This window comes from Rhinoderma darwinii, unplaced genomic scaffold (genome assembly GCF_050947455.1).
Source record: "Rhinoderma darwinii isolate aRhiDar2 unplaced genomic scaffold, aRhiDar2.hap1 Scaffold_3160, whole genome shotgun sequence".
Taxonomy (NCBI): domain Eukaryota; kingdom Metazoa; phylum Chordata; class Amphibia; order Anura; family Rhinodermatidae; genus Rhinoderma; species Rhinoderma darwinii.
In genome coordinates, this window is record NW_027463372.1 from 122,580 (window position 1) to 147,708 (window position 25,129).

A 25,129-nucleotide genomic window follows, 5' to 3' on the forward strand; every position below is an offset into this window, starting at 1 on the left:
AGATGGGTGAGGGACCTGGTACCCTGGGACAAGACAGCCCCCACTCCCACCTCGGACGCGTCAACCTCCACGATAAATGGCTCCATTTGGTTGGGCTGAACCAGCATCGGGGCCGAGATAAAGCACTTCTTAAGGACCTCAAAAGCCTGGACAGCCTCAGGAGGCCAGTGGAGGAGATCAGCACCTTTGCGAGTGAGATCCGTAAGAGGCTTAGCGATGACCGAGAAGTTAGCAATAAACCTCCTGTAATAATTAGCGAACCCCAGGAAGCACTGTAACACCTTCAGGGAGGCAGGTTGGACCCATTCCGCCACAGCCTGGACCTTGGCGGGGTCCATGCGGAATTCATGAGGAGTGAGGATTTGGCCCAAAAATGGTATCTCCTGCACCCCAAACACACATTTTTCGGTCTTTGCATACAGTTTGTTTTCTCGAAGGACCTGGAGCACCGTCCTGACATGCTCAATGTGGGAGGACCAGTCCTTGGAAAACACAAGTATGTCATCAAGGTACACTACAAGAAATGACCCCAGGTAGTCTCTTAAAATCTCATTTATGAAATTCTGGAAGACCGCGGGAGCATTACACAACCCAAAGGGCATGACGAGGTATTCGAAATGACCTTCGGGCGTGTTAAACGCAGTCTTCCACTCATCCCCCTCTTTGATGCGGATAAGGTTATACGCCCCCCGTAGATCAAACTTAGAGAACCATTGGGCCCCCTGAACCTGATTAAAGAGATCAGGAATCAGGGGAAGGGGATACTGGTTCCTTACAGTGACCTTATTCAAGCTTCGGTAGTCAATGCATGGCCTAAGACCACCATCCTTCTTCCCTACGAAGAAGAAGCCAGCACCTACCGGAGAGGTAGAGGGGCGAATGTAACCCTTGGCCAGGCATTCCTGGATATACTCTCTCATGGCTTCACGTTCGGGACAAGAGAGATTAAATATCCTACCCTTAGGGAGCTTAGCTCCTGGTACCAAATCGATAGCGCAATCGTATTCTCTATGAGGATGTAATACTTCGGAGGCCTCCTTAGAGAAAACATTGGCGAAGTCCTGAACAAACTCAGGTAGCGTGTTCACCTCCTCAGGGGGAGAAATAGAATTAACAGAAAAACATGACGTCAAGCATTCATTACCCCACTTGGTAAGATCCCCAGTATTCCAGTCAAACGTGGGATTATGCAACTGCAACAGGGGAAGGCCTAAAACCAAATCGTACGATAATCCCTGCATCACCAGTACAGAGCACTGCTCCAAATGCATGGAGCCAACAAGGAGTTCAAAAACAGGGGTATGCTGTGTAAAATAACCATTAGCAAGAGGAGTTGAGTCGATACCCACTACCGGGACAGGTTTAGGCAAATCAATCAAAGGCATAGCTAGAGACATAGCAAATTCCACAGACATGATATTAGCAGAAGACCCTGAATCCACGAAGGCACTGCCGGTAGCAGACCTACCACCAAAAGAGACCTGAAAGGGAAGCAAGATCTTATTACGTTTCATATTTACGGGAAATACCTGTGCGCCCAAGTGACCTCCCCGATGATCACTTAGGCGCGGAAGTTCTCCGGCTGCTTATTCTTACGCTTAGGACAGTTGTTCACTTGATGCTTGTCATCCCCACACTAGAAGCAGAGACCATTCTTCCTGCGGAAATCTCTATGTTGTTGGGGGGTAACGGAAGCCCCGAGTTGCATAGGTACCTCCGAGTCTTCCGGGGAGGAACGAAGCAACGGAACCTCGGGAGGCATCATGGGGGAGTCAGAGGAGAAAACATCAAGACGTTCAAGTCGTCGTTCCCTGAGACGTCGGTCAAGTCGTACCGCTAAAGCCATAACCTGGTCTAGGGAGTCAGAAGAGGGATAGCTAACTAGCAGATCTTTCAGGGCGTTCGACAGACCCAACCTAAACTGGCACCTTAAGGCAGGGTCATTCCACCGAGAAGCTACGCACCACTTCCTAAAGTCAGAGCAATACTCCTCAACAGGTCTCTTACCCTGACGTAAGGTCACCAGCTGACTCTCGGCAAAAGCAGTCTTGTCAGTCTCGACATAGATGAGTCCGAGAGCAGAAAAGAAAAGATCAACAGGGGAAAGTTCAGGGGCGTCAGGAGCCAAGGAGAAGGCCCATTCTTGGGGCCCTTCCTGGAGCCGGGACATAATTATACCCACCCGCTGGCTCTCAGAACCTGAGGAGTGGGGCTTTAAACGAAAATAGAGCCTACAACTCTCCCGAAAGGAGAGAAAAGTCTTCCGGTCCCCTGAGAACCGGTCGGGCAACTTGAGGTGAGGTGAGGGGGACTACCATGGTAGCATCAGGCTGGTTGACCCTCTGAGCCAGGGCCTGGACCTGTAGGGAGAGACCCTGCATTTGCTGAGCCAGGGTCTCAAGGGGGTCCATAGTGGTGTCAGGGACCAGGGTAGACTAGGTATGGGCTTGTGATTATGTAATGACGGGGGTAGGGAAACGGACAAGTGAGCACTAATCTACCCGCCACTCTGTCCCTGCCTACTTGCAATGACCCGCCCTAGGCGACGGGGTACAACTGGGCGACGGTCCCTATGCTCAATAAGTGCATGACAGACAAACAGACAAGGGTACACAGAGCTAGGGGGAGAAAGGGGCAGTTGCCCACGGCAACACCGTGAGCAACAAGAGAAGTGAACAAGCCGAGTCAAACATGGAGAGTACGAGGTGCCAAACGCAGAGCAGAAGAGTAGTAAACAAGCCGAGTCAAACCAGGAGTGTACGAGGTACCAAACGCAGAGCAGGAGAGTATTCAGCAAGCCGGGGTCAATATGAAGCAAGGACAATGGTACAAGAAGCTGCAGCAGGGCCAGGAAACCAAACGAGAAGAATCACAAGCAAAGGAGGAACAGGAAAGGCAGATATAAATAGACAGAGGGCGGGAGCTAGCTCCGTCTGGCCAGGCTGTGATAGGTTCTCCCACTCCTAAGCCTGCCACCCTGAGTGGTGGAAGATGGAGTCACTCTCACAGACATAGAAGCAGGTGCTGACTGATTATCTATGGGCGTTAACCCCGAAGCTGTGCCTGGCAGATCCTTTACACCTAGTGAGAGGACGGTACTACCCTGAGACCTAGTGAGAGGACGGTACTATCCTGAGGCCTAGTGAGAGGACGGTACTATCCTGAGGCCTAGTAAGAGAAAGGTACTACCCTGAGGCCTAGTGAGAGGACGGTACTACCCTGAGGCCTAGTGAGAGAACGGCACTACCCTGAGGCCTAGTGAGAGAACGGTACTACCCTGAGGCCTAGTGAGAGAACGGTACTACCCTGAGGCCTAGTGAGAGGACGGTACTACCCTGAGGCCTAGTGAGAGGACGGCACTGCCCTGAGGCCTAGTGAGAGAACAGTACTACCCTGAGGCCTAGTGAGAGGACGGTACTACCCTGAGGCCTAGTGAGAGAACGGTACTACCCTGAGGCCTAGTGAGAGGACGGTACTACCCTGAGGCCTAGTGAGAGGACGGTACTACCCTGAGGCCTAGTGAGAGGACGGTACTACCCTGAGGCCTAGTGAGAGAACGGGACTACCCTGAGGCCTTGTGAGAGGACGGTACTACCCTGAGGCCTAGTGAGAGGACAGTACTACCCTGAGGCCTAGTGAGAGGATGGTACTACCCTGAGGCCCAGTGAGAGAACGGTACTACCCTGAGGCCTAGTGAGAGGACAGTACTGCCCTGAGGCCTAGTGAGAGGACGGTACTACCCTGAGGCCCAGTGAGAGAACGGTACTACCCTGAGGCCTATTGAGAGGACAGTACTGCCCTGAGGCCTAGTGAGAGAACGGTACTGCCCTGAGGCCTAGTGAGAGAACGGTACTGCCCCGAGGCCTAGTGAGAGAACTGTACTGCCCCGAGGCCTAGTGAGAGAACGGTACTGCCCCGAGGCCTAGTGAGAGAATGGTACTGCCCCGAGGCCTAGTGAGAGAACAGTACTGCCCCGAGGCCTAGTTAGAGAACGTACTACCCCGAGGCCTAGTGAGAGAACAGTACTGCCCCGAGGCCTAGTGAGAGAACGGTACTGCCCTGAGGCCTTGTGAGAGGACGGCATTACCCTGAGGCCTAGTGAGAGAACGGCATTACCCTGAGGCCTAGTGAGAGAACGGTACTGCCCCGAGGCCTAGTGAGAGAACGGTACTTCCCCGAGGCCTAGTGAGAGAACGGTACTTCCCCGAGGCCTAGTAAGAGAACGGTACTGCCCCGAGGCCTAGTGAGAGGACGGCATTACCCTGAGGCCTACTGAGAGAACGGTACTGCCCCGAGGCCTAGTGAGAGAACGGTACTGCCCCGTGGCCTAGTGAGAGAACGGTACTGCCCCGAGGCCTAGTGAGAGAACGGTACTTCCCCGAGGCCTAGTGAGAGAACGGTACTTCCCCGAGGCCTAGTGAGAGAATGGTACTGCCCCGAGGCCTAGTGAGAGAACGGTACTGCCCCGAGACCTAGTGAGAGAACGGTACTGCCCTGAGGCCTAGTGAGAGGACGGCATTACCCCGAGGCCTAGTGAGAGAACGGTACTGACCCGAGGCCTAGTGAGAGAACGGTACTTCCCCGAGGCCTAGTGAGAGAACGGTACTGCCCCGAGGCCTAGTGAGAGAACGGTATTGCCCCGAGGCCTAGTGAGAGAACAGTACTGCCCCGAGGCCTAGTGAGAGAACGGTACTGCCCCGAGGCCTAGTGAGAGAACAGTACTGCCCCGAGGGCTAGTGAGAGAACGGTACTGCCCCGAGGCCTAGTCAGAGAACGGTACTGCCCCGAGGCCTAGTGAGAGAACGGTACTGCCCCGAGGCCTAGTGAGAGAACAGTACTGCCCCGAGGCCTAGTGAGAGAACAGTACTGCCCCGAGGCCTAGTCAGAGAACGGTACTGCCCTGAGGCCTAGTGAGAGAACAGTACTGCCCTGAGGCCTAGTGAGAGAACGGTACTGCCCTGAGGCCTAGTGAGAGGACGGCATTACCCTGAGGCCTAGTGAGAGAACAGTACTACCCTGAGGCCTAGTGAGAGGACAGTACTGCCCTGAGGCCTAGTGAGAGGACGGTACTACCCTGAGGCCCAGTGAGAGAACGGTACTACCCTGAGGCCTATTGAGAGGACAGTACTGCCCTGAGGCCTAGTGAGAGAAGGGTACTGCCCTGAGGCCTAGTGAGAGAACGGTACTGCCCCGAGGCCTAGTGAGAGAACAGTACTGCCCCGAGGCCTAGTGAGAGAACGGTACTGCCCCGAGGCCTAGTGAGAGAATGGTACTGCCCCGAGGCCTAGTGAGAGAACGGTACTTCCCCGAGGCCTAGTGAGAGAACAGTACTGCCCCGAGGCCTAGTTAGAGAACGTACTACCCCTAGGCCTAGTGAGAGAACAGTACTGCCCCGAGGCCTAGTGAGAGAACGGTACTGCCCTGAGGCCTTGTGAGAGGACGGCATTACCCTGAGGCCTCATGAGAGAACGGCATTACCCTGAGGCCTAGTGAGAGAACGGTACTGCCCCGAGGCCTAGTGAGAGAACGGTACTTCCCCGAGGCCTAGTGAGAGAACGGTACTTCCCCGAGGCCTAGTAAGAGAACGGTACTGCCCCGAGGCCTAGTGAGAGGACGGCATTACCCTGAGGCCTACTGAGAGAACGGTACTGCCCCGAGGCCTAGTGAGAGAACGGTACTGCCCCGTGGCCTAGTGAGAGAACGGTACTGCCCCGAGGCCTAGTGAGAGAACGGTACTTCCCCGAGGCCTAGTGAGAGAACGGTACTTCCCCGAGGCCTAGTGAGAGAATGGTACTGCCCCGAGGCCTAGTGAGAGAACGGTACTGCCCCGAGACCTAGTGAGAGAACGGTACTGCCCTGAGGCCTAGTGAGAGGACGGCATTACCCCGAGGCCTAGTGAGAGAACGGTACTGCCCCGAGGCCTAGTGAGAGGACGGCATTACCCTGAGGCCTACTGAGAGAACGGTACTGCCCCGAGGCCTAGTGAGAGAACGGTACTGCCCCGTGGCCTAGTGAGAGAACGGTACTGCCCCGAGGCCTAGTGAGAGAACGGTACTTCCCCGAGGCCTAGTGAGAGAACGGTACTTCCCCGAGGCCTAGTGAGAGAATGGTACTGCCCCGAGGCCTAGTGAGAGAACGGTACTGCCCCGAGACCTAGTGAGAGAACGGTACTGCCCTGAGGCCTAGTGAGAGGACGGCATTACCCTGAGGCCTAGTGAGAGAACGGTACTACCCTGAGGCCTAGTGAGAGGACAGTACTGCCCTGAGGCCTAGTGAGAGGACGGTACTACCCTGAGGCCCAGTGAGAGAACGGTACTACCCTGAGGCCTATTGAGAGGACAGTACTGCCCTGAGGCCTAGTGAGAGAAGGGTACTGCCCTGAGGCCTAGTGAGAGAACGGTACTGCCCCGAGGCCTAGTGAGAGAACAGTACTGCCCCGAGGCCTAGTGAGAGAACGGTACTGCCCCGAGGCCTAGTGAGAGAATGGTACTGCCCCGAGGCCTAGTGAGAGAACGGTACTTCCCCGAGGCCTAGTGAGAGAACGGTACTGCCCCGAGGCCTAGTTAGAGAACGTACTACCCCTAGGCCTAGTGAGAGAACAGTACTGCCCCGAGGCCTAGTGAGAGAACGGTACTGCCCTGAGGCCTTGTGAGAGGACGGCATTACCCTGAGGCCTCATGAGAGAACGGCATTACCCTGAGGCCTAGTGAGAGAACGGTACTGCCCCGAGGCCTAGTGAGAGAACGGTACTTCCCCGAGGCCTAGTGAGAGAACGGTACATCCCCGAGGCCTAGTAAGAGAACGGTACTGCCCCGAGGCCTAGTGAGAGGACGGCATTACACTGAGGCCTACTGAGAGAACGGTACTGCCCCGAGGCCTAGTGAGAGAACGGTACTGCCCCGTGGCCTAGTGAGAGAACGGTACTGCCCCGAGGCCTAGTGAGAGAACGGTACTTCCCCGAGGCCTAGTGAGAGAACGGTACTTCCCCGAGGCCTAGTGAGAGAATGGTACTGCCCCGATGCCTAGTGAGAGAACGGTACTGCCCCGAGACCTAGTGAGAGAACGGTACTGCCCTGAGGCCTAGTGAGAGGACGGCATTACCCCGAGGCCTAGTGAGAGAACGGTACTGCCCCGAGGCCTAGTGAGAGGACGGCATTACCCTGAGGCCTACTGAGAGAACGGTACTGCCCCGAGGCCTAGTGAGAGAACGGTACTGCCCCGTGGCCTAGTGAGAGAACGGTACTGCCCCGAGGCCTAGTGAGAGAACGGTACTTCCCCGAGGCCTAGTGAGAGAACGGTACTTCCCCGAGGCCTAGTGAGAGAATGGTACTGCCCCGAGGCCTAGTGAGAGAACGGTACTGCCCCGAGACCTAGTGAGAGAACGGTACTGCCCTGAGGCCTAGTGAGAGGACGGCATTACCCCGAGGCCTAGTGAGAGAACGGTACTGACCCGAGGCCTAGTGAGAGAACGGTACTTCCCCGAGGCCTAGTGAGAGAACGGTACTTCCCCGAGGCCTAGTGAGAGAACGGTACTGCCCCGAGGCCTAGTTAGAGAACGGTACTGCCCCGAGGCCTAGTGAGAGAACGGTATTGCCCCGAGGCCTAGTGAGAGAACAGTACTGCCCCGAGGCCTAGTGAGAGAACGGTACTGCCCCGAGGCCTAGTGAGAGAACAGTACTGCCCCGAGGGCTAGTGAGAGAACGGTACTGCCCCGAGGCCTAGTCAGAGAACGGTACTGCCCCGAGGCCTAGTGAGAGAACGGTACTGCCCCGAGGCCTAGTGAGAGAACAGTACTGCCCCGAGGCCTAGTGAGAGAACAGTACTGCCCCGAGGCCTAGTCAGAGAACGGTACTGCCCTGAGGCCTAGTGAGAGAACAGTACTGCCCTGAGGCCTAGTGAGAGAACGGTACTGCCCTGAGGCCTAGTGAGAGGACGGCATTACCCTGAGGCCTAGTGAGAGAACAGTACTACCCTGAGGCCTAGTGAGAGGACAGTACTGCCCTGAGGCCTAGTGAGAGGACGGTACTACCCTGAGGCCCAGTGAGAGAACGGTACTACCCTGAGGCCTATTGAGAGGACAGTACTGCCCTGAGGCCTAGTGAGAGAAGGGTACTGCCCTGAGGCCTAGTGAGAGAACGGTACTGCCCCGAGGCCTAGTGAGAGAACAGTACTGCCCCGAGGCCTAGTGAGAGAACGGTACTGCCCCGAGGCCTAGTGAGAGAATGGTACTGCCCCGAGGCCTAGTGAGAGAACGGTACTTCCCCGAGGCCTAGTGAGAGAACGGTACTGCCCCGAGGCCTAGTTAGAGAACGTACTACCCCGAGGCCTAGTGAGAGAACAGTACTGCCCCGAGGCCTAGTGAGAGAACGGTACTGCCCTGAGGCCTTGTGAGAGGACGGCATTACCCTGAGGCCTCATGAGAGAACGGCATTACCCTGAGGCCTAGTGAGAGAACGGTACTGCCCCGAGGCCTAGTGAGAGAACGGTACTTCCCCGAGGCCTAGTGAGAGAACGGTACTTCCCCGAGGCCTAGTAAGAGAACGGTACTGCCCCGAGGCCTAGTGAGAGGACGGCATTACCCTGAGGCCTACTGAGAGAACGGTACTGCCCCGAGGCCTAGTGAGAGAACGGTACTGCCCCGTGGCCTAGTGAGAGAACGGTACTGCCCCGAGGCCTAGTGAGAGAACGGTACTTCCCCGAGGCCTAGTGAGAGAACGGTACTTCCCCGAGGCCTAGTGAGAGAATGGTACTGCCCCGAGGCCTAGTGAGAGAACGGTACTGCCCCGAGACCTAGTGAGAGAACGGTACTGCCCTGAGGCCTAGTGAGAGGACGGCATTACCCCGAGGCCTAGTGAGAGAACGGTACTGACCCGAGGCCTAGTGAGAGAACGGTACTTCCCCGAGGCCTAGTGAGAGAACGGTACTTCCCCGAGGCCTAGTGAGAGAACGGTACTGCCCCGAGGCCTAGTTAGAGAACGGTACTGCCCCGAGGCCTAGTGAGAGAACGGTATTGCCCCGAGGCCTAGTGAGAGAACAGTACTGCCCCGAGGCCTAGTGAGAGAACGGTACTGCCCCGAGGCCTAGTGAGAGAACAGTACTGCCCCGAGGCCTAGTGAGAGAACGGTACTGACCCGAGGCCTAGTCAGAGAACGGTACTGCCCCGAGGCCTAGTGAGAGAACGGTACTGCCCCGAGGCCTAGTGTAGTGTCCCACAGGAGCACTACTATGAAAACTATGTTTGTCTTCATGTGTTGTGTTATGCTGCCATCTACAGGTCCAGAAATGTTATGACATTGTGTTTCAGCCTATGCGGAGTGGTTTTCTATAATGTAACAGAAGCTGGGAGGAGTTAATTAGGGAGTGGTTAGAGTGAGTGAGGGCTGTGGTGAGCTAGGAGTGGATGCAGCAGGAAGCACAGTGAAGGTGCTCCTGAGTTCAGCCATTTTCGGATTACAGAGAAAGACAGGCCTAAAGAGATTTATTGGAATAACAGCTCAAGGAGCCAGAAGAGTCCAGAAAGAGAGACTGTGAGTAGAGAGATAATAGCACTCCTGCATTTAGCATTGGGCTACACTGATTGAGCTGAATTTGGATGACATATTTGTATTGTACAATCTCCATCTTGAAAAGTAAAAGTGTGCTGCAAGCTCTCCTGATTAACTGCCACCACCGTCTCCTGTCTTCTATTTGCACTCTACACCAAGGGCACCCCAAATAACACCAGACAGGAGTCAGCCACCAAGGGAGTGCCCCGGGGGAAACAACAGTCATCATCATCATCTTGTGCAACCCCCTCATCACTGTGTGTGTGTCCCTGGGAGGTGGGAAGGCCTGCAAGGCAAAATACCACCGTGACACAAGACAGAGAGCCCAGTATCCACCATTTTGGGTTCCTGCATTCCCCGCCACCCACGGGCCACCACATATAATTTTGGCGTCACGAACAGGATATCTATGGCCTCTGTGCCTTATGAACTAAGTCAGCGCTGATGCGCCACAGCCGGAGCCAGATTATCGCAGCCGGAGCAGAGTTACAGACATTTCGCTACAGCCGGAATAAAAGTTTCCCGCCAAGTCGCCGCCATATTGGAAGTGGCAAGGAGCTGCGCAAGAGAACCCGCGAAAACAGCGGAGCAGCTAAGAGAAAGCTGGTGAGTGCCTGAATAGGCCAGTAAATGAGATTTAAAGTAAAAAGTGGCAGTTAACAGTGTAGAGACACCGGAAAAGATATCCGGAAAAGAGGCTTAGTGCATAGCCTGAAATTGAACACCCGTTGCTAGGGGTTACTGTAGGACTTATTGCAGAAAATGTCTGTCGACGGAGATAACGGCTCTCCAAGCCCCAGTGGGTCACCTCCAACAGCGCAAGTGATGCCACTCACTATGCCCTATTACTTTGGAGCACCATGGCTTCCTCGCTACAAAGGCGAAGTTCATTCCCTGAGGGAATTCAAAGAGAAGATGCTGTCCATGTTCCGTTTGTATCCTGTCTCAACAGACCAGAGGGTTGAGATATTGATAGGACAACTAGAGGGTGCAGTATTAAGAGAAGTGAAATCCTGGCCCAGAACAGAGGAAAAAACAGTGGAACAGATACTGGACCGATTGCGTGCCACATTTGAAGTAAGGACTGTGGCAGAGCTCAAGATGAGATTCTTTGGAAAGAAGCAGCAGCCCGGTGAGTCATTGAGAGACTTTGCTTTATCCCTGCAGGAGGCCCAGCGGGCAATTATGCAAGTAGAACCCTTAGAGGCTGCAGAGGCTGACAAGGCCTTAAGGGAGCAGTTTGTTGAAGGAGCTGCATCTGAAGCTCTTAAAAGTCAGCTCAGAATGTTGGCCTCCCAGAACCCAAGCTGTATCTTCTTGGACTTTAAAGAGCTCGCAATTAGAATCCTGGGGACTGAAGCCGCAGCGGTTCAAGCCAAAGTTTTCCCCTATTCCATAGAGACTCCTACGGAGTCGCAAGTAGATCATCCTACAGCAGCGGGAAGTCAAGTTGCACTAGCTCAGTGTACTCACATGCAAGCTCAAGATCCAGTTGGTGAACTGAGGGACCAAATTGCTGTCCTCACCAAGAGCCTCAGTAAAATGTGCCAGAAAATGGAAGATATGGAGCAACGCCAGAAAGAAAGCCGCCGCTACTCCAGTAACAGGTTCAGTAACCGATCAGAAGGGGGAAGTTACCGGAATTGGGGTAGACGCTCTTCTGACAGATTTGATACCACCGGAAGACCCATTTGTCGTAGGTGTCAAAGAGCTGGCCATATTGAAAGAGAATGTCGTCAGTTAAACGACAATCCCCCGAGGCAGAGGACCGCCCCTCGGGAGGAAGACCAATAGGTCCCACAACACCAGAATGGATTCCCCGGTACATTGGGCAGTGTCCAGTGATTACGATCCACCTAAATGGGATCCCACTGTCGGCCTTACTGGACACTGGCTCTCAAGTCACCACTCTGCAGAGAAGTTGGTTTGAGAAGTACTGGGACCTCGACCAGCTGATACAACCCCCAGACACGTGGCTTAACATTGTAGCCAGTAATGGACAATCGATACCCCATCGGGGCTACTGGGAACCCACGATCCAGATGGGAGAAACTGAACTGCCCCAGCAAGGCGTAATTGTAGTGAACGTCTGGGATGATGACTTTCCACCAGTGGTGCTGGGCATGAATGTTCTTAGGAATTGCTATGAAGAGATGCTAGATGCCCTACACCGAGCACTTTCTACAGTCCCTGTCTCCAATCAAAATGCAATTCAGCATGCTATCCGTCTCTTGAATGCCCAACAGAGGTTCACGAATGAAAAGGGTGAGATCTGCCGTGCCCGCATCATGGACTCGCAACCAGTGACTCTGGAACCAGAGACGGAAACCATTCTGTGGTGTCGAGCTCGTCCAGGTTTGCAAGGTCAAGATTACCAGGCCCTTGTGGAACCTCTTCTTCTGGAAGATCATCCGACCGTGCTAGCAGCCAGAAGTCTAGTGACTGTTTCTAATGGGAGGGTACCTATTCGCCTCCTGAACATTGGTGATACGGCTGTGGTACTGAGTAAATACCGTCCAGTTGCTAAGCTCTCACAGGTCTTCTTCCAAGATGTATGGAGCCCTGAGACTACAGTGTTCCAGCAAGCTACCCAGAATCAAGTTACCCCTGAGATGACAACAAAACCCTGGTGGACCGAGATCCATGTTGGCGATGCTAATACTACCGAAGAGGAGATCGAAGGAGCCCTGATGGTGGCCAAAGACAATCAACAAGCCTTCAGTAAACATCCTATGGATTTTGGGAAGGCTACTATCATTGAGCACACCATCCCTACAGGCGTCCATCCACCCATCAAAGAAAGGTACCGTCCCCTTCCACCAGCCATGTACCAGCCAGTGAAGAAAATGATTCGGGAGATGAAGGACGCAGATGTGATTCGGGAGAGTTACAGTCCATGGGCTGCACCCCTAGTCCTGGTGAAAAAGAAGGATGGCAACATTAGATTCTGCGTGGACTACCGCAAAATCAATAATATCACTCACAAGGATGCGTATCCCCTGCCACGCATTGAAGAATCCCTGACTGCTTTGGGGTCTGCTGCCTACTTCTCAACTCTGGATTTGACCAGCGGGTATTGGCAGGTACCTATGGCTCCCGAAGATAGGGAAAAGACTGCTTTCACTACTCCCATGGGGTTGTTCGAGTTTAATTGTATGCCCTTTGGGCTATGCAATGCCCCGGGAACCTTCCAGAGGCTGATGGAACGCTGCCTGGGTCACCAAAACTTCGAGACCGTCCTCTTGTACCTGGACGACGTAATCATCTACTCAAAGACTTATGAGGAACACCTACAGCACCTGGCAGAAGTCCTCAAAACCCTCATCAAATATGGCCTGAAAGTGAAACCCTCCAAGTGTCATCTCCTGAAGCCGAAAGTCCATTACTTAGGCCATGTCGTGAGTGCAGAAGGAGTGGTTCCTGATCCAGGCAAAGTAGCAGCAGTAAAGAGCTGGCCAGCCCCTACCACAGTCAAGGAGGTGAGAAGTTTCTTGGGATTTGCAGGGTATTATAGACGGTTCATCCCACACTTTGCCCAGATTGCAGAACCCCTCCAGGGATTGTTAAGAGGTCACTCCAAGGAAGCTATGAAGAGAAGGATCCCGATTGAGTGGGCTGAAGCCCATGAAGCCGCTTTCCAGAAGCTGAAGCAGCTGTTAACCGAACCACCTATCCTGGGATATCCTGACTACAACCAACCCTTTAGGCTGTATACTGATGCCAGCCAGAAGGGATTGGGGGCCGTCCTGTCGCAGGTACAGGACCAGAAAGAGAGAGTCATCGCTTATGCCAGCAGAGGTCTTCGAGGCGCTGAACGGAACGACCAGAATTATAGTTCCTTTAAGCTGGAATTCCTGGCCCTTGTGTGGGCAGTGACCGAAAAATTTAAAGATTACCTGGCTGCAACACCCTTCATCGTCTTCACGGATAATAATCCGCTGGCCCACTTGGATACAGCGCGACTGGGAGCTCTTGAACAGCGATGGGCATCCAGACTGGCGAATTATCAGTTTGTGATCAAGTACCGGACTGGTGCGTCCAACGTGAATGCCGATGCCTTATCCCGTTTGCCTGTGGGTGAAGAACTGGTCCGATGTAATGATGAATGGGAAGAGGTAGAGATGCCTACATTCTATGCTCAGTTTGCAACCCAGAATTCGGTGATCGCTCAGAGGAAGCAAAACGAACATCCGCAACCAAATGTTCCTGACTGCTCCCAAGATTCCAGACAGTGGGCTAGATTCCAACGGGAGAGTAGAAACCTACAGGAATTGCAGACTTCCCTTCTTCAGAAGAGGACTCCGGACCGAATACGTAGAGGTCAAGCTGATCAGGAATTAATTTGTCTATGGAGACTGAGGAATCGACTTTTCGTGTCCAGAGGTCTACTACAGAGGACTGCCCTGGATCCAGTAACGGGTGAGCGTCTACATCAAATTGTGGTACCCCGGCGAGATTCCAAATCCATCTTGGAAGCCTACCATGACAGATCGGGACACTTTGGGGTTCATAAAACGGAAGATACCATACGCCGACGATTTTACTGGATTGGCATGAGAGACGACATAGAGAAGTGGTGCCGAGAATGTCCCACCTGTGCTCAGAGCCGAGGAGAGCGTCATGACCAGAGAGCCCCACTTCACCCCCATCATCAGTCATAGACCGTTGGAACTGGTAGCCGTTGACCATGTCAAGTTTGAACCAAGCCGCACTGGGTATACTTATGCTATAACTATAATTGACCACTATACGAAGTTCGTGGTAGCTATGCCAGTGAAAGACCTGACTGCCAAGACCACCGCTGCCATCTTTTGGAAGAATTTCGTACTCCCCTATGGCTGTCCGGACAAGATCCTGACTGATCGTGGTTCCGCATTTGAGTCTCAACTGTTCCACGAGTTGTGTTCCCTCTATGGCTGTCAGAAGCTGAGAACTACCGCTTATCATCCACAAGGTAATGGCTTATGTGAAAAGATGAACCAGACTCTTATTGGGATGTTAAGAACTGTTCCGTCCCAGAAGAGGGCTGATTGGCCGACTCTCCTGCCAGAATTGGTGTACCTGTATAACAACACTGTGCACTGCTCCACAGGGTACACTCCTTACTATCTCCTGTTTGGCCGTCAGGGCAAATTGCCTTCGGACTTGGCCATGGATGTCGAAGTTCCAGATACTATCAACCCCCTGCCAAACACAGAGTGGGTGAGTGATCACCAGCGTCGCCTGGCTGAAGCCAACGAGATTGTGGAAAGACGGATGGAAGATGCTCGTCAAAGGCAACAAGCAGGTTTTGATCAAAAGGCCGAAGCAGAACCCTTCCAAATTGGAGACCGTGTGTGGCTGAAAAACAACCATCGTTCAAGTAAGTTGGACAGAAAGTGGCAGAAAGAACCATACACAATTAAGTCCATCCCGCACCCTGGGACTGATGTCTATGAGATTGTGCGCGAAGGCCGAGATTCCCAAGTCGTCCACCGTAATCGTCTCAAGCTCTGCCTAAAGGAAGAGGTACCAGCAGAACCACAGACAACTGAGAAATCTCCTGCAGCTGAACCGCTACCGCCAACAACTAGTATGTCCCCTCTTGATTGGCTGTTCCAACCTTGGCTGTCTATTTTTGTTCCAAGAACTGTTCTTGATCCCGGCGAAGACCAAGTGACCTCGTCATCCGAGTTCCGGCCTGGTCCAGAGGAATCCAGGGACCCTGAAATTGTTATAGAGGAGCCCCTGAGGAGATCTGATAGAGCTACCCGAGGTAAGATGCCAGCTCGATATCAAGATTGAACTGTTGAATCTGAGACTTCATTTTTGGATTATCCTTCACCAGAGACGTTGTATTGTTTGCATCCCAATTGGGTAACAAGCCCTTCATTTTCCCCAGTTCATATGACAAGGACTCTTGGACATTTTTACCTGTTCAGCATTATATCCTCATATTCCTCAGAGACTGTATGGACTCTTAGTTTATTATTGCAATTGTGATTAACCTTTGTTTTAGGTTAACCTGCCGCCTGGAGAGTCGGACGCCGAGGACGGCTTTATTTAAAGAGGGGGTGTATGTAGTGTCCCACAGGAGCACTACTATGAAAACTATGTTTGTCTTCATGTGTTGTGTTATGCTGCCATCTACAGGTTCAGAAATGTTATGACATTGTGTTTCAGCCTATGCGGAGTGGTTTTCTATAATGTAACAGAAGCTGGGAGGAGTTAATTAGGGAGTGGTGAGAGTGGTGAGCTAGGAGTGGATGCAGGAGGAAGCACAGTGAAGGTGCTCCTGAGTTCAGCCATTTTCGGATTACAGAGAAAGACAGGCCTAAAGAGATTTATTGGAATAACAGCTCAAGGAGCCAGAAGAGTCCAGAAAGAGAGACTGTGAGTAGAGAGATAATAGCACTCCTGCATTTAGCATTGGGCTACACTGATTGAGCTGAATTTGGATGACATATTTGTATTGTACAATCTCCATCTTGAAAAGTAAAAGTGTGCTGCAAGCTCTCCTGATTAACTGCCACCACCGTCTCCTGTCTTCTATTTGCACTCTACACCAAGGGCACCCCAAATAACACCAGACAGGAGTCAGCCACCAAGGGAGTGCCCCGGGGGAAACAACAGTCATCATCATCATCTTGTGCAACCCCCTCATCACTGTGTGTGTGTGTCCCTGGGAGGTGGGAAGGCCTGCAAGGCAAAATACCACCGTGACACAAGACAGAGAGCCCAGTATCCACCATTTTGGGTTCCTGCATTCCCCGCCACCCACGGGCCACCACACTAGTGAGAGAACAGTACTGCCCCGAGGCCTAGTGAGAGAACAGTACTGCCCCGAGGCCTAGTCAGAGAACGGTACTGCCCTGAGGCCTAGTGAGAGAACAGTACTGCCCTGAGGCCTAGTGAGAGAACGGTACTGCCCTGAGGCCTAGTGAGAGGACGGCATTACCCTGAGGCCTAGTGAGAGAACAGTACTGCCCTGAGGCCTAGTGAGAGAACGGTACTGCCCTGAGGCCTAGTGAGAGGACGGCATTACCCTGAGGCCTAGTGAGAGGACGGTACTACCCTGAGGCCTAGTGAGAGGACGGCATTACCCTGAGGCCTAGTGAGAGGACGGCATTACCCTGAGGCCTAGTTAGAGGACGGCACTGCCCTGCTCTCCTTCTTGTCTGCACATTAACCACACAGATCAGATCTCACTGGGGGCAGAGGCCGCGTCAGTAAAAAGCTGCTGTTACACATAAAGCTGCGCTGACGACGCACGGTCAATTATTAATCCACAGTATCTGTATCACAGGTTATACATCTACATGTCCTGATCCTGACATAAATCATGTCTTATACTCTAGTCACATCCAGAGCTGTATTCATTTTACAGTAACATAAAGTCATAATTCTGCTGTTACACCATGTCGTATACTCTAGTAACATCCACAGCTGCATTCATAATTTTGCTGTAACATCATGTCTCATATTCCAGTCACATCCAAAGATGCAGTCACAATTCTACTGTTATATCATGCCCGATTCTCCAGGCACCTCCAGAGCTGCATTCATAGTTCTGCTGACTTACAGTGGGAATCCATAAGCTTAGCTAATGTACTAATGTTCAGTACCTGGTGTAAATACTACATCTCCCACAATGCACCACAGAAGAGCATATTGGGTACAAACATTAAGACAGCAGACAGTTATGAGGTCCTGCAGCTAGGAAATCAATACAACTGTAAATGCAGCTCTAGATGTGTCTGGAGCATTAAACATTATTTACAGTTTTACTCTAAAAACCCTTCCTCCCCTAGTCCTGCTCACACAACTGATGACTTTGTTACTATGTATCAGTGCAGGTAACATGTATCAGTGTGAAGTTCAGGTTGTTTAGGTCATAGAGGATTGTTTAGACTGGATACAATTGTAACAAACCCTCATCTGTGAGAATTACTATCAGGTGTGATTTTCAGCTTCTGTATGTAAACAAAAATTTTCCTATTCAGTGTCAGCAAGCAGAGATCTTGAAAATGATGAGCAATTATAACATCAGGTCTATTAGAAACTTTCAGAACTTAGTTTTAAATCTTCCCATGATGCATTGTTTTCCTTTGGGCGGAGCTCAGTGAGATATTTCATGTTTGGATACACTATGACACAGGAGGTGGAGGCATAAAGCAACAGATTTGCCGCTCAGGGTCCTGGGAAAGCTGGGTGGCTGCTCGTGTGGGGGCTGATGTGGCGTCCATATTGGTTGTAGCACCTTGTGTTAGGCGCAGCGATCACACACATCAGCCGGGATTGTGTAACGCACACTACAGCTGTGTATATAGAGGAGGGGGCACCTCCTACCATCCTGCGTCAGCAGCTCTGGGGGTAGGCGACTGCTGGGTCTGAGGACAGGAGCATAAAGTCCAGTACTGTTCAGGAGGAGAGGGTGGACGGAGCAGGACAGGAGACCCCGTAATGTAAGAGAGGGGGCAGAGTACACTGGCAGGTCTGACACTACATACTGGGTGGACACTTAAAGGGCCGGTACCGTCTGTTAATAAAGCTTCATCATGGTATAATGAGACGTTCTGCAACTTTCTTATTGACTTTGATGCAGATTTACTAAGACTGGCGCTGGATACGGAAAAAGGTAAAATGTAAACATCATAGCTCGTGATAGTGATAAGTGTCTCCCTTCTGTCGGGCCCGTTCACACCTGGCGTCTTTTCCTTGGTTTTCTACAACATGGCACATTTTTTTTCCTGCCATTTCCTCAGCTGAGAGTGTTGGGTTTTACATGTGCTACTGAGATTGCGCCAGAAGCCAGCAGAATTGTGCATGCAGCTCCGGATGTGACTGGTGTATAAGATCTAATGTAACTACAGAACTATGAATTCTGCTCTGGATGTGACTGGAGGATGTTTTAGGATTAGCATAGGAGTATACAGCAAAATATTCCGTCAGGTCCTCTTCATACATCTATAATGATGTAGTGGAGCTGAGTTGTATACGGATGAAGGTGACATACAGCGCACACACTACAGTCTATGGTTCCCAGTCCACTAATAATCTTCTCTGATGGTGTCATGACTTAGGGTTGCCCATAGGGCGGCGCTGTCTAACATGACTTTCTGTCTTTACCTCTGCACAGGTCGGGGCAGGGGGAGGCCGAGATGTCCCTCATTTGCCTGTCGGACTTTGAAGCTTACGCCAAAGATCATTTACCTAAGGCCACATGGGAATATTTTGCCGCGGGAGCTGACGATTGCTGCACTCGGGATGACAACTTACTGGCCTTCAAGCGGTAACTACTGTCGTTTTTGGGCTGTTAATGCTCAATGCATGCTGGGTAATGACTGACATTATATGCTCTCCAGGATACGCCTGAGGCCCCGGATGCTGCGAGATGTGTCAGTAACGGACACCAGGACTACCGTGTTGGGAACAGAGATCAGCTGTCCTATCGGGATAGCACCTACAGCCTTCCACTGCCTGGCCTGGCCTGATGGCGAGATGAGTACAGCCAGAGGTAGGAGGAACCTCATACCCAGGGGCGTAACTAGGAAAGACTGGGCCCCATAGCAAACTTTTGTCTGGGGCCCCCCTCCCCTGGGTGTCACACAACCCCCCCTGTAGATAACGCCATACAGCCCCCCTGTAGATAACGCCATACAGCCCCCCTGTAGATAACGCCATACAGCCCCCCTGTAGATAACGCCATACAGCCCCCCTGTAGATAACGCCATACAGCCCCCCTGTAGATAACGCCATACAGCCCCCCTGTAGATAACGCCATACAGTCCCCCCTGTAGATAACGCCATACAGCCCCCCCTGTAGATAACGCCATACAGCCCCCCTGTAGATAACGCCATACAGCCCCCCTGTAGATAACGCCATACAGTCCCCTCTGTAGATAACGCCATACAGACCCCCCTGTAGATAACGCCATACAGTCCCCCTGTAGATAACGCCATACAGAGTCCCTCTGTAGATAACGCCATACATCCCCCCCTGTAGATAACGCCATACATCCCCCCCTGTAGATAACGCCATACATCCCCCCCTGTAGATAACGCCATACATCCCCCCCTGTAGATAACACCATACAGTCCCCTCTGTAGATAACACCATACAGTCCCCTCTGTAGATAACGCCATACAGTCCCCTCTGTAGATAACGCCATACATCCCCCCTGTAGATAGCGCCATGCATTCCCCCCCTGTATATAACGCCATACAGCCCCCCTGTAGATAACGCCATACAGCCCCCCTGTAGATAACGCCATACAGCCCCCCCTGTAGATAGCGCCATACAGCCCCCCCTGTAGATAACGCCATACAGACCCCCCTGTAGATAGCGCCATACAGACCCCCCTGTAGATAACGCCATACAGCCCCCTCTGTAGATAACGCCATACAGCCCCCCTGTAGAGAACGCCATACAGCCCCCCTGTAGATAGCGCCATACAGACCCCCCTGTAGATAACGCCATACAGCCCCCCTGTAGATAACGCCATACAGCCCTCCTGTAGATAACGCCATACATCCCCCCCTGTAGATAACGCCATACAGCCCCCCTGTAGATAACGCCATACAGCCCCCCTGTAGATAACGCCATACAGCCCTCCTGTAGATAACGCCATACAGCCCCCCTGTAGATAACGCCATACAGCCCCCCTGTAGATAACGCCATACAGCCCCCTGTAGATAACACCATACAGCCCCCCCTGTAGATAACGCCATACAGTCCCCCCTGTAGATAACGCCATACAGCCCCCTGTAGATAACGCCATACAGCCCCTCTGTAGATAACGCCATACAGTCCCCTCTGTAGATAACGCCATACAGACCCCCCTGTAGATAACGCCATACAGTCCCCCCTGTAGATAACGCCATACAGAGTCCCTCTGTAGATAACGCCATACATCCCCCCCTGTAGATAACGCCATACATCCCCCCCTGTAGATAACGCCATACAGTCCCCTCTGTAGATAACACCATACAGTCCCCTCTGTAGATAACGCCATACAGTCCCCTCTGTAGATAACGCCATACATCCCCCCCTGTAGATAGCGCCATGCATTCCCCCCCTGTATATAACGCCATACAGCCCCCCTGTAGATAACGCCATACAGCCCCCCTGTAGATAACGCCATACAGCCCCCCCTGTAGATAGCGCCATACAGCCCCCCCTGTAGATAACGCCATACAGACCCCCCTGTAGATAGCGCCATACAGACCCCCCTGTAGATAACGCCATACAGCCCCCCTGTAGATAACGCCATACAGCCCCCCTGTAGATAACGCCATACAGCCCCCCTGTAGATAACGCCATACAGCCCCGCTATAGATAACGCCATACAGCCCCCCCTGTAGATAACGCCATACAGCCCCCCTGTAGATAACGCCATACAGCCCCCTGTAGATAACGCCATACAGCCCCCCTGTAGATAACGCCATACAGTCCCCCTGTAGATAACGCCATACAGACCCCCCCTGTAGATAACGCCATACAGCCCCCTCTGTAGATAACGCCATACAGCCCACTGTAGATAACGCCATACAGCCCCCCCTGTAGATAACGCCATACAGTCCCCCTGTAGATAACGCCATACAGACCCCCTCTGTAGATAACGCCATACATCCCCCCCTGTAGATAACGCCATACATCCCCCCCTGTAGATAACGCCATACAGCCCCCCTGTAGATAACGCCATACAGCCCCCCTGTAGATAACGCCATACAGCCCCCTGTAGATAACGCCATACAGCCCCCCTGTAGATAACGCCATACAGTCCCCCTGTAGATAACGCCATACAGCCCCCTCTGTAGATAACGCCATACAGCCCCCCCTGTAGATAACGCCATACAGCCCCCCCTGTAGATAACGCCATACAGCCCCCTCTGTAGATAACGCCATACAGCCCACTGTAGATAACGCCATACAGCCCCCCTGTAGATAACGCCATACAGACCCCCTCTGTAGATAACGCCATACATCCCCCCTGTAGATAACGCCATACATCCCCCCCTGTAGATAACGCCATACAGTCCCCTCTGTAGATAACGCCATACAGCCCACTGTAGATAACGCCATACAGCCCCCTCTGTAGATAACGCCATACAGCCCCCCCTGTAGATAACGCCATACAGCCCCCCCTGTAGATAACGCCATACAGCCCCCTCTGTAGATAACGCCATACAGCCCACTGTAGATAACGCCATACAGCCCCCTGTAGATAACGCCATACATCCCCCCCTGTAGATAACGCCATACATCCCCCCCTGTAGATAACGCCATACAGTCCCCTCTGTAGATAACGCCATACAGTCCCCCCTGTAGATAACGCCATACAGCCCCCCCTGTAGATAACGCCATACAGACCCCCCTGTAGATAGCGCCATACAGACCCCCCTGTAGATAACGCCATACAGCCCCCCCTGTAGATAACACCATACAGACCCCCTGTAGATAACACCATACAGCCCCCCTGTAGATAACGCCATACAGTCCCCCTGTAGATAGCGCCATACAGCCCCCCTGTAGATAACGCCATACAGTCCCCCTGTAGATAACGCCATACAGACCCCCTCTGTAGATAACGCCATACATCCCCCCCTGTAGATAACGCCATACATCCCCCCCTGTAGATAACGCCATACATCCCCCCCTGTAGATAACGCCATACAGTCCCCTCTGTAGATAACGCCATACAGTCCCCCCTGTAGATAACGCCATACAGCCCCCCCTGTAGATAACGCCATACAGACCCCCCTGTAGATAGCGCCATACAGACCCCCCTGTAGATAACGCCATACAGACCCCCCTGTAGATAGCGCCATACAGACCCCCCTGTAGATAACGCCATACAGTCCCCCCTGTAGATAACGCCATACAGAGTCCCCCTGTAGATAACGCCATACAGTCCCCCTGTAGATAGCGCCATACAGCCCCCCTGTAGATAACGCCATACAGCCCCCCTGTAGATAACGCCATACAGCCCCCCTATAGATAACGCCATACAGCCCCCCCTGTAGATAACGCCATACAGCCCCCCTGTAGATAACGCCATACAGCCCCCTCTGTAGATAACGCCATACAGCCCCCTCTGTAGATAACGCCATACAGTCCCCCTGTAGATAGCGCCATACAGCCCCCTGTAGATAACGCCATACAGTCCCCTCTGTAGATAACGCCATACAGTCCCCCCTGTAGATAACGCCATACAGCCCCCCCTGTAGATAACGCCATACAGACCCCCCTGTAGATAGCGCCATACAGACCCCCCTGTAGATAACGCCATACAGAGTCCCCCTGTAGATAACGCCATACAGTCCCCCTGTAGATAGCGCCATACAGCCCCCCTGTAGATAACGCCATACAGCCCCCCTGTAGATAACGCCATACAGCCCCCCTATAGATAACGCCATACAGCCCCCCCTGTAGATAACGCCATACAGCCCCCCTGTAGATAACGCCATACAGCCCCCCCTGTAGATAACGCCATACAGCCCCCCCTGTAGATAGCACCATACAGCCCGCCCCTGTGGATATCTACATGGCGTTATCTACAGGGGGGGCTGTATGGCGTTATCTACAGGGGGGGCTGTATGGCGTTATCTACAGGGGGGCTGTATGGCGTTATCTACAGGGGGGCTGTATGGCGTTATCTACAGGGGGGGCTGTATGGCGTTATCTACAGGGGGGGCTGTATGGCGTTATCTACAGGGGGGCTGTATGGCGTTATCTACAGGGGGGACTGTATGGCGTTATCTACAGAGGGGCTGTATGGTGTTATCTACAGAGGGGGCTGTATGGTGTTATCTACAGGGGGGCTGTATGGTGTTATCTACAGTGGGGCTGTATGGCGTTCTCTACAGGGGGGACTGTATGGCGTTATCTACAGGGGGCTGTATGGCGTTATCTACAGGGGGGGCTGTATGGCGTTATCTACAGGGGGGCTGTATGGCGTTATCTACAGAGGGGCTGTATGGTGTTATCTACAGAGGGGGACTGTATGCCGTTATATACAGGGGGGCTGTATGGCGTTATCTACAGGGGGGCTGTATGGCGTTATCTACAGGGGGGGCTGTATGGCGCTATCTACAGGGGGGGCTGTATGGTGTTATCTACAGGGGGGGCTGTATGGTGTTATCTACAGGGGGGGCTGTATGGCGTTATCTACAGGGGGGGTCTGTATGGCGTTATCTACAGGGGGGGTCTGTATGGCGTTATCTACAGAGGGGGCTGTATGGCGCTATCTACAGGGGGGGCTGTATGGCGTTATCTACAGGGGGGCTGTATGGTGTTATCTACAGGGGGGGCTGTATGGTGTTATCTACAGGGGGGGCTGTATGGTGTTATCTACAGGGGGGGCTGTATGGCGTTATCTACAGGGGGGCTGTATGGCGTTATCTACAGGGGGGCTGTATGGCGCTATCTACAGGAGGGGTGTAAGGCGTTATCTACAGAGGGGGTCTGTATGGCGTTATCTACAGAGGGGCTGTATGGCGTTATCTACAGGGGGGCTGTATGGCGTTATCTACAGGGGGGACTGTATGGCGTTATCTACAGGGGGGGCTGTATGGTGTTATCTACAGGATGCGCTGTATGGCGTTATCTACAGGGGGGCTGTATGGCGTTATCTACAGGGGGGACTGTATGGCGTTATCTACAGGGGGGGCTGTATGGTGTTATCTACAGGGGGGGCTGTATGGCGTTATCTACAGAGGGGGTCTGTATGCCGTTATCTACAGGGGGGCTGTATGCCGTTATCTACAGGGGGGCTGTATGGCGTTATCTACAGGGGGGACTGTATGGCGTTATCTACAGGGGGGACTGTATGGCGTTATCTACAGGGGGGCTGTATGGCGTTATCTACAGGGGGGCTGTATGGCGTTATCTACAGGGGGGACTGTATGGAGTTATCTACAGGGGGGCTGTATGGCGTTATCTACAGGGGGGCTGTATGGCGTTATCTACAGGGGGGCTGTATGGCGTTATCTACAGGGGGGACTGTATGGCGTTATCTACAGGGGGGTCTGTATGGCGTTATCTACAGGGGGGACTGTATGGAGTTATCTACAGGGGGGGCTGTATGGCGGTATCTACAGGGGGGGATGTATGGCGTTATCTACAGGGGGGCTGTATGGCGTTATCTACAGGGGGGGCTGTATGGCGTTATTTACAGGGGGACTGTATGCCGTTATCTACAGGGGGGACTGTATGGCGTTATCTACAGGGGGGGCTGTATGGTGTTATCTACAGGGGGGGCTGTATGGTGTTATCTACAGGGGGGTCTGTATGGCGCTATCTACAGGGGGTCTGTATGCCGTTATCTACAGGGGGGATGTATGGCGTTATCTACAGGGGGGGCTGTATGGTGTTATCTACAGGGGGGGCTGTATGGCGTTATCTACAGGGGGGCTGTATGGCGTTATCTACAGGGGGATGTATGGCGTTATCTACAGGGGGGGCTGTATGGCGTTATCTACAGGGGGGGATGTATGGCGTTATCTACAGGGGGGGATGTATGGCGTTATCTACAGGGGGGGATGTATGGCGTTATCTACAGGGGGGCTGTATGGCGCTATCTACAGGGGGGGCTGTATGGCGT

The 25,129-nt window shown here is 52.9% G+C and overlaps 1 protein-coding gene across 4 annotated transcripts in view; it reads left to right on the plus strand.

Annotated features, from left to right (window-relative positions):
* Window positions 1–25,129, plus strand: part of HAO2 (hydroxyacid oxidase 2) — a 113,303-nt gene that overhangs the window by 47,341 nt on the left and 40,833 nt on the right. Inside the window, exons 1-3 of one of the 4 annotated variants that reach the window (XM_075848269.1) lie at window positions 17,847–18,162; window positions 18,664–18,816; window positions 18,890–19,041. In XM_075848269.1, coding sequence (XP_075704384.1) covers window positions 18,686–18,816; window positions 18,890–19,041 — 283 coding nt within the window. In that variant the 5' untranslated portion in view covers window positions 17,847–18,162; window positions 18,664–18,685. Of the gene's footprint in view, window positions 1–17,846; window positions 18,163–18,663; window positions 18,817–18,889; window positions 19,042–25,129 lie in introns of those variants that run through there. The other 3 variants (XM_075848267.1, XM_075848268.1, XM_075848270.1) reach the window with 3 other exon arrangements.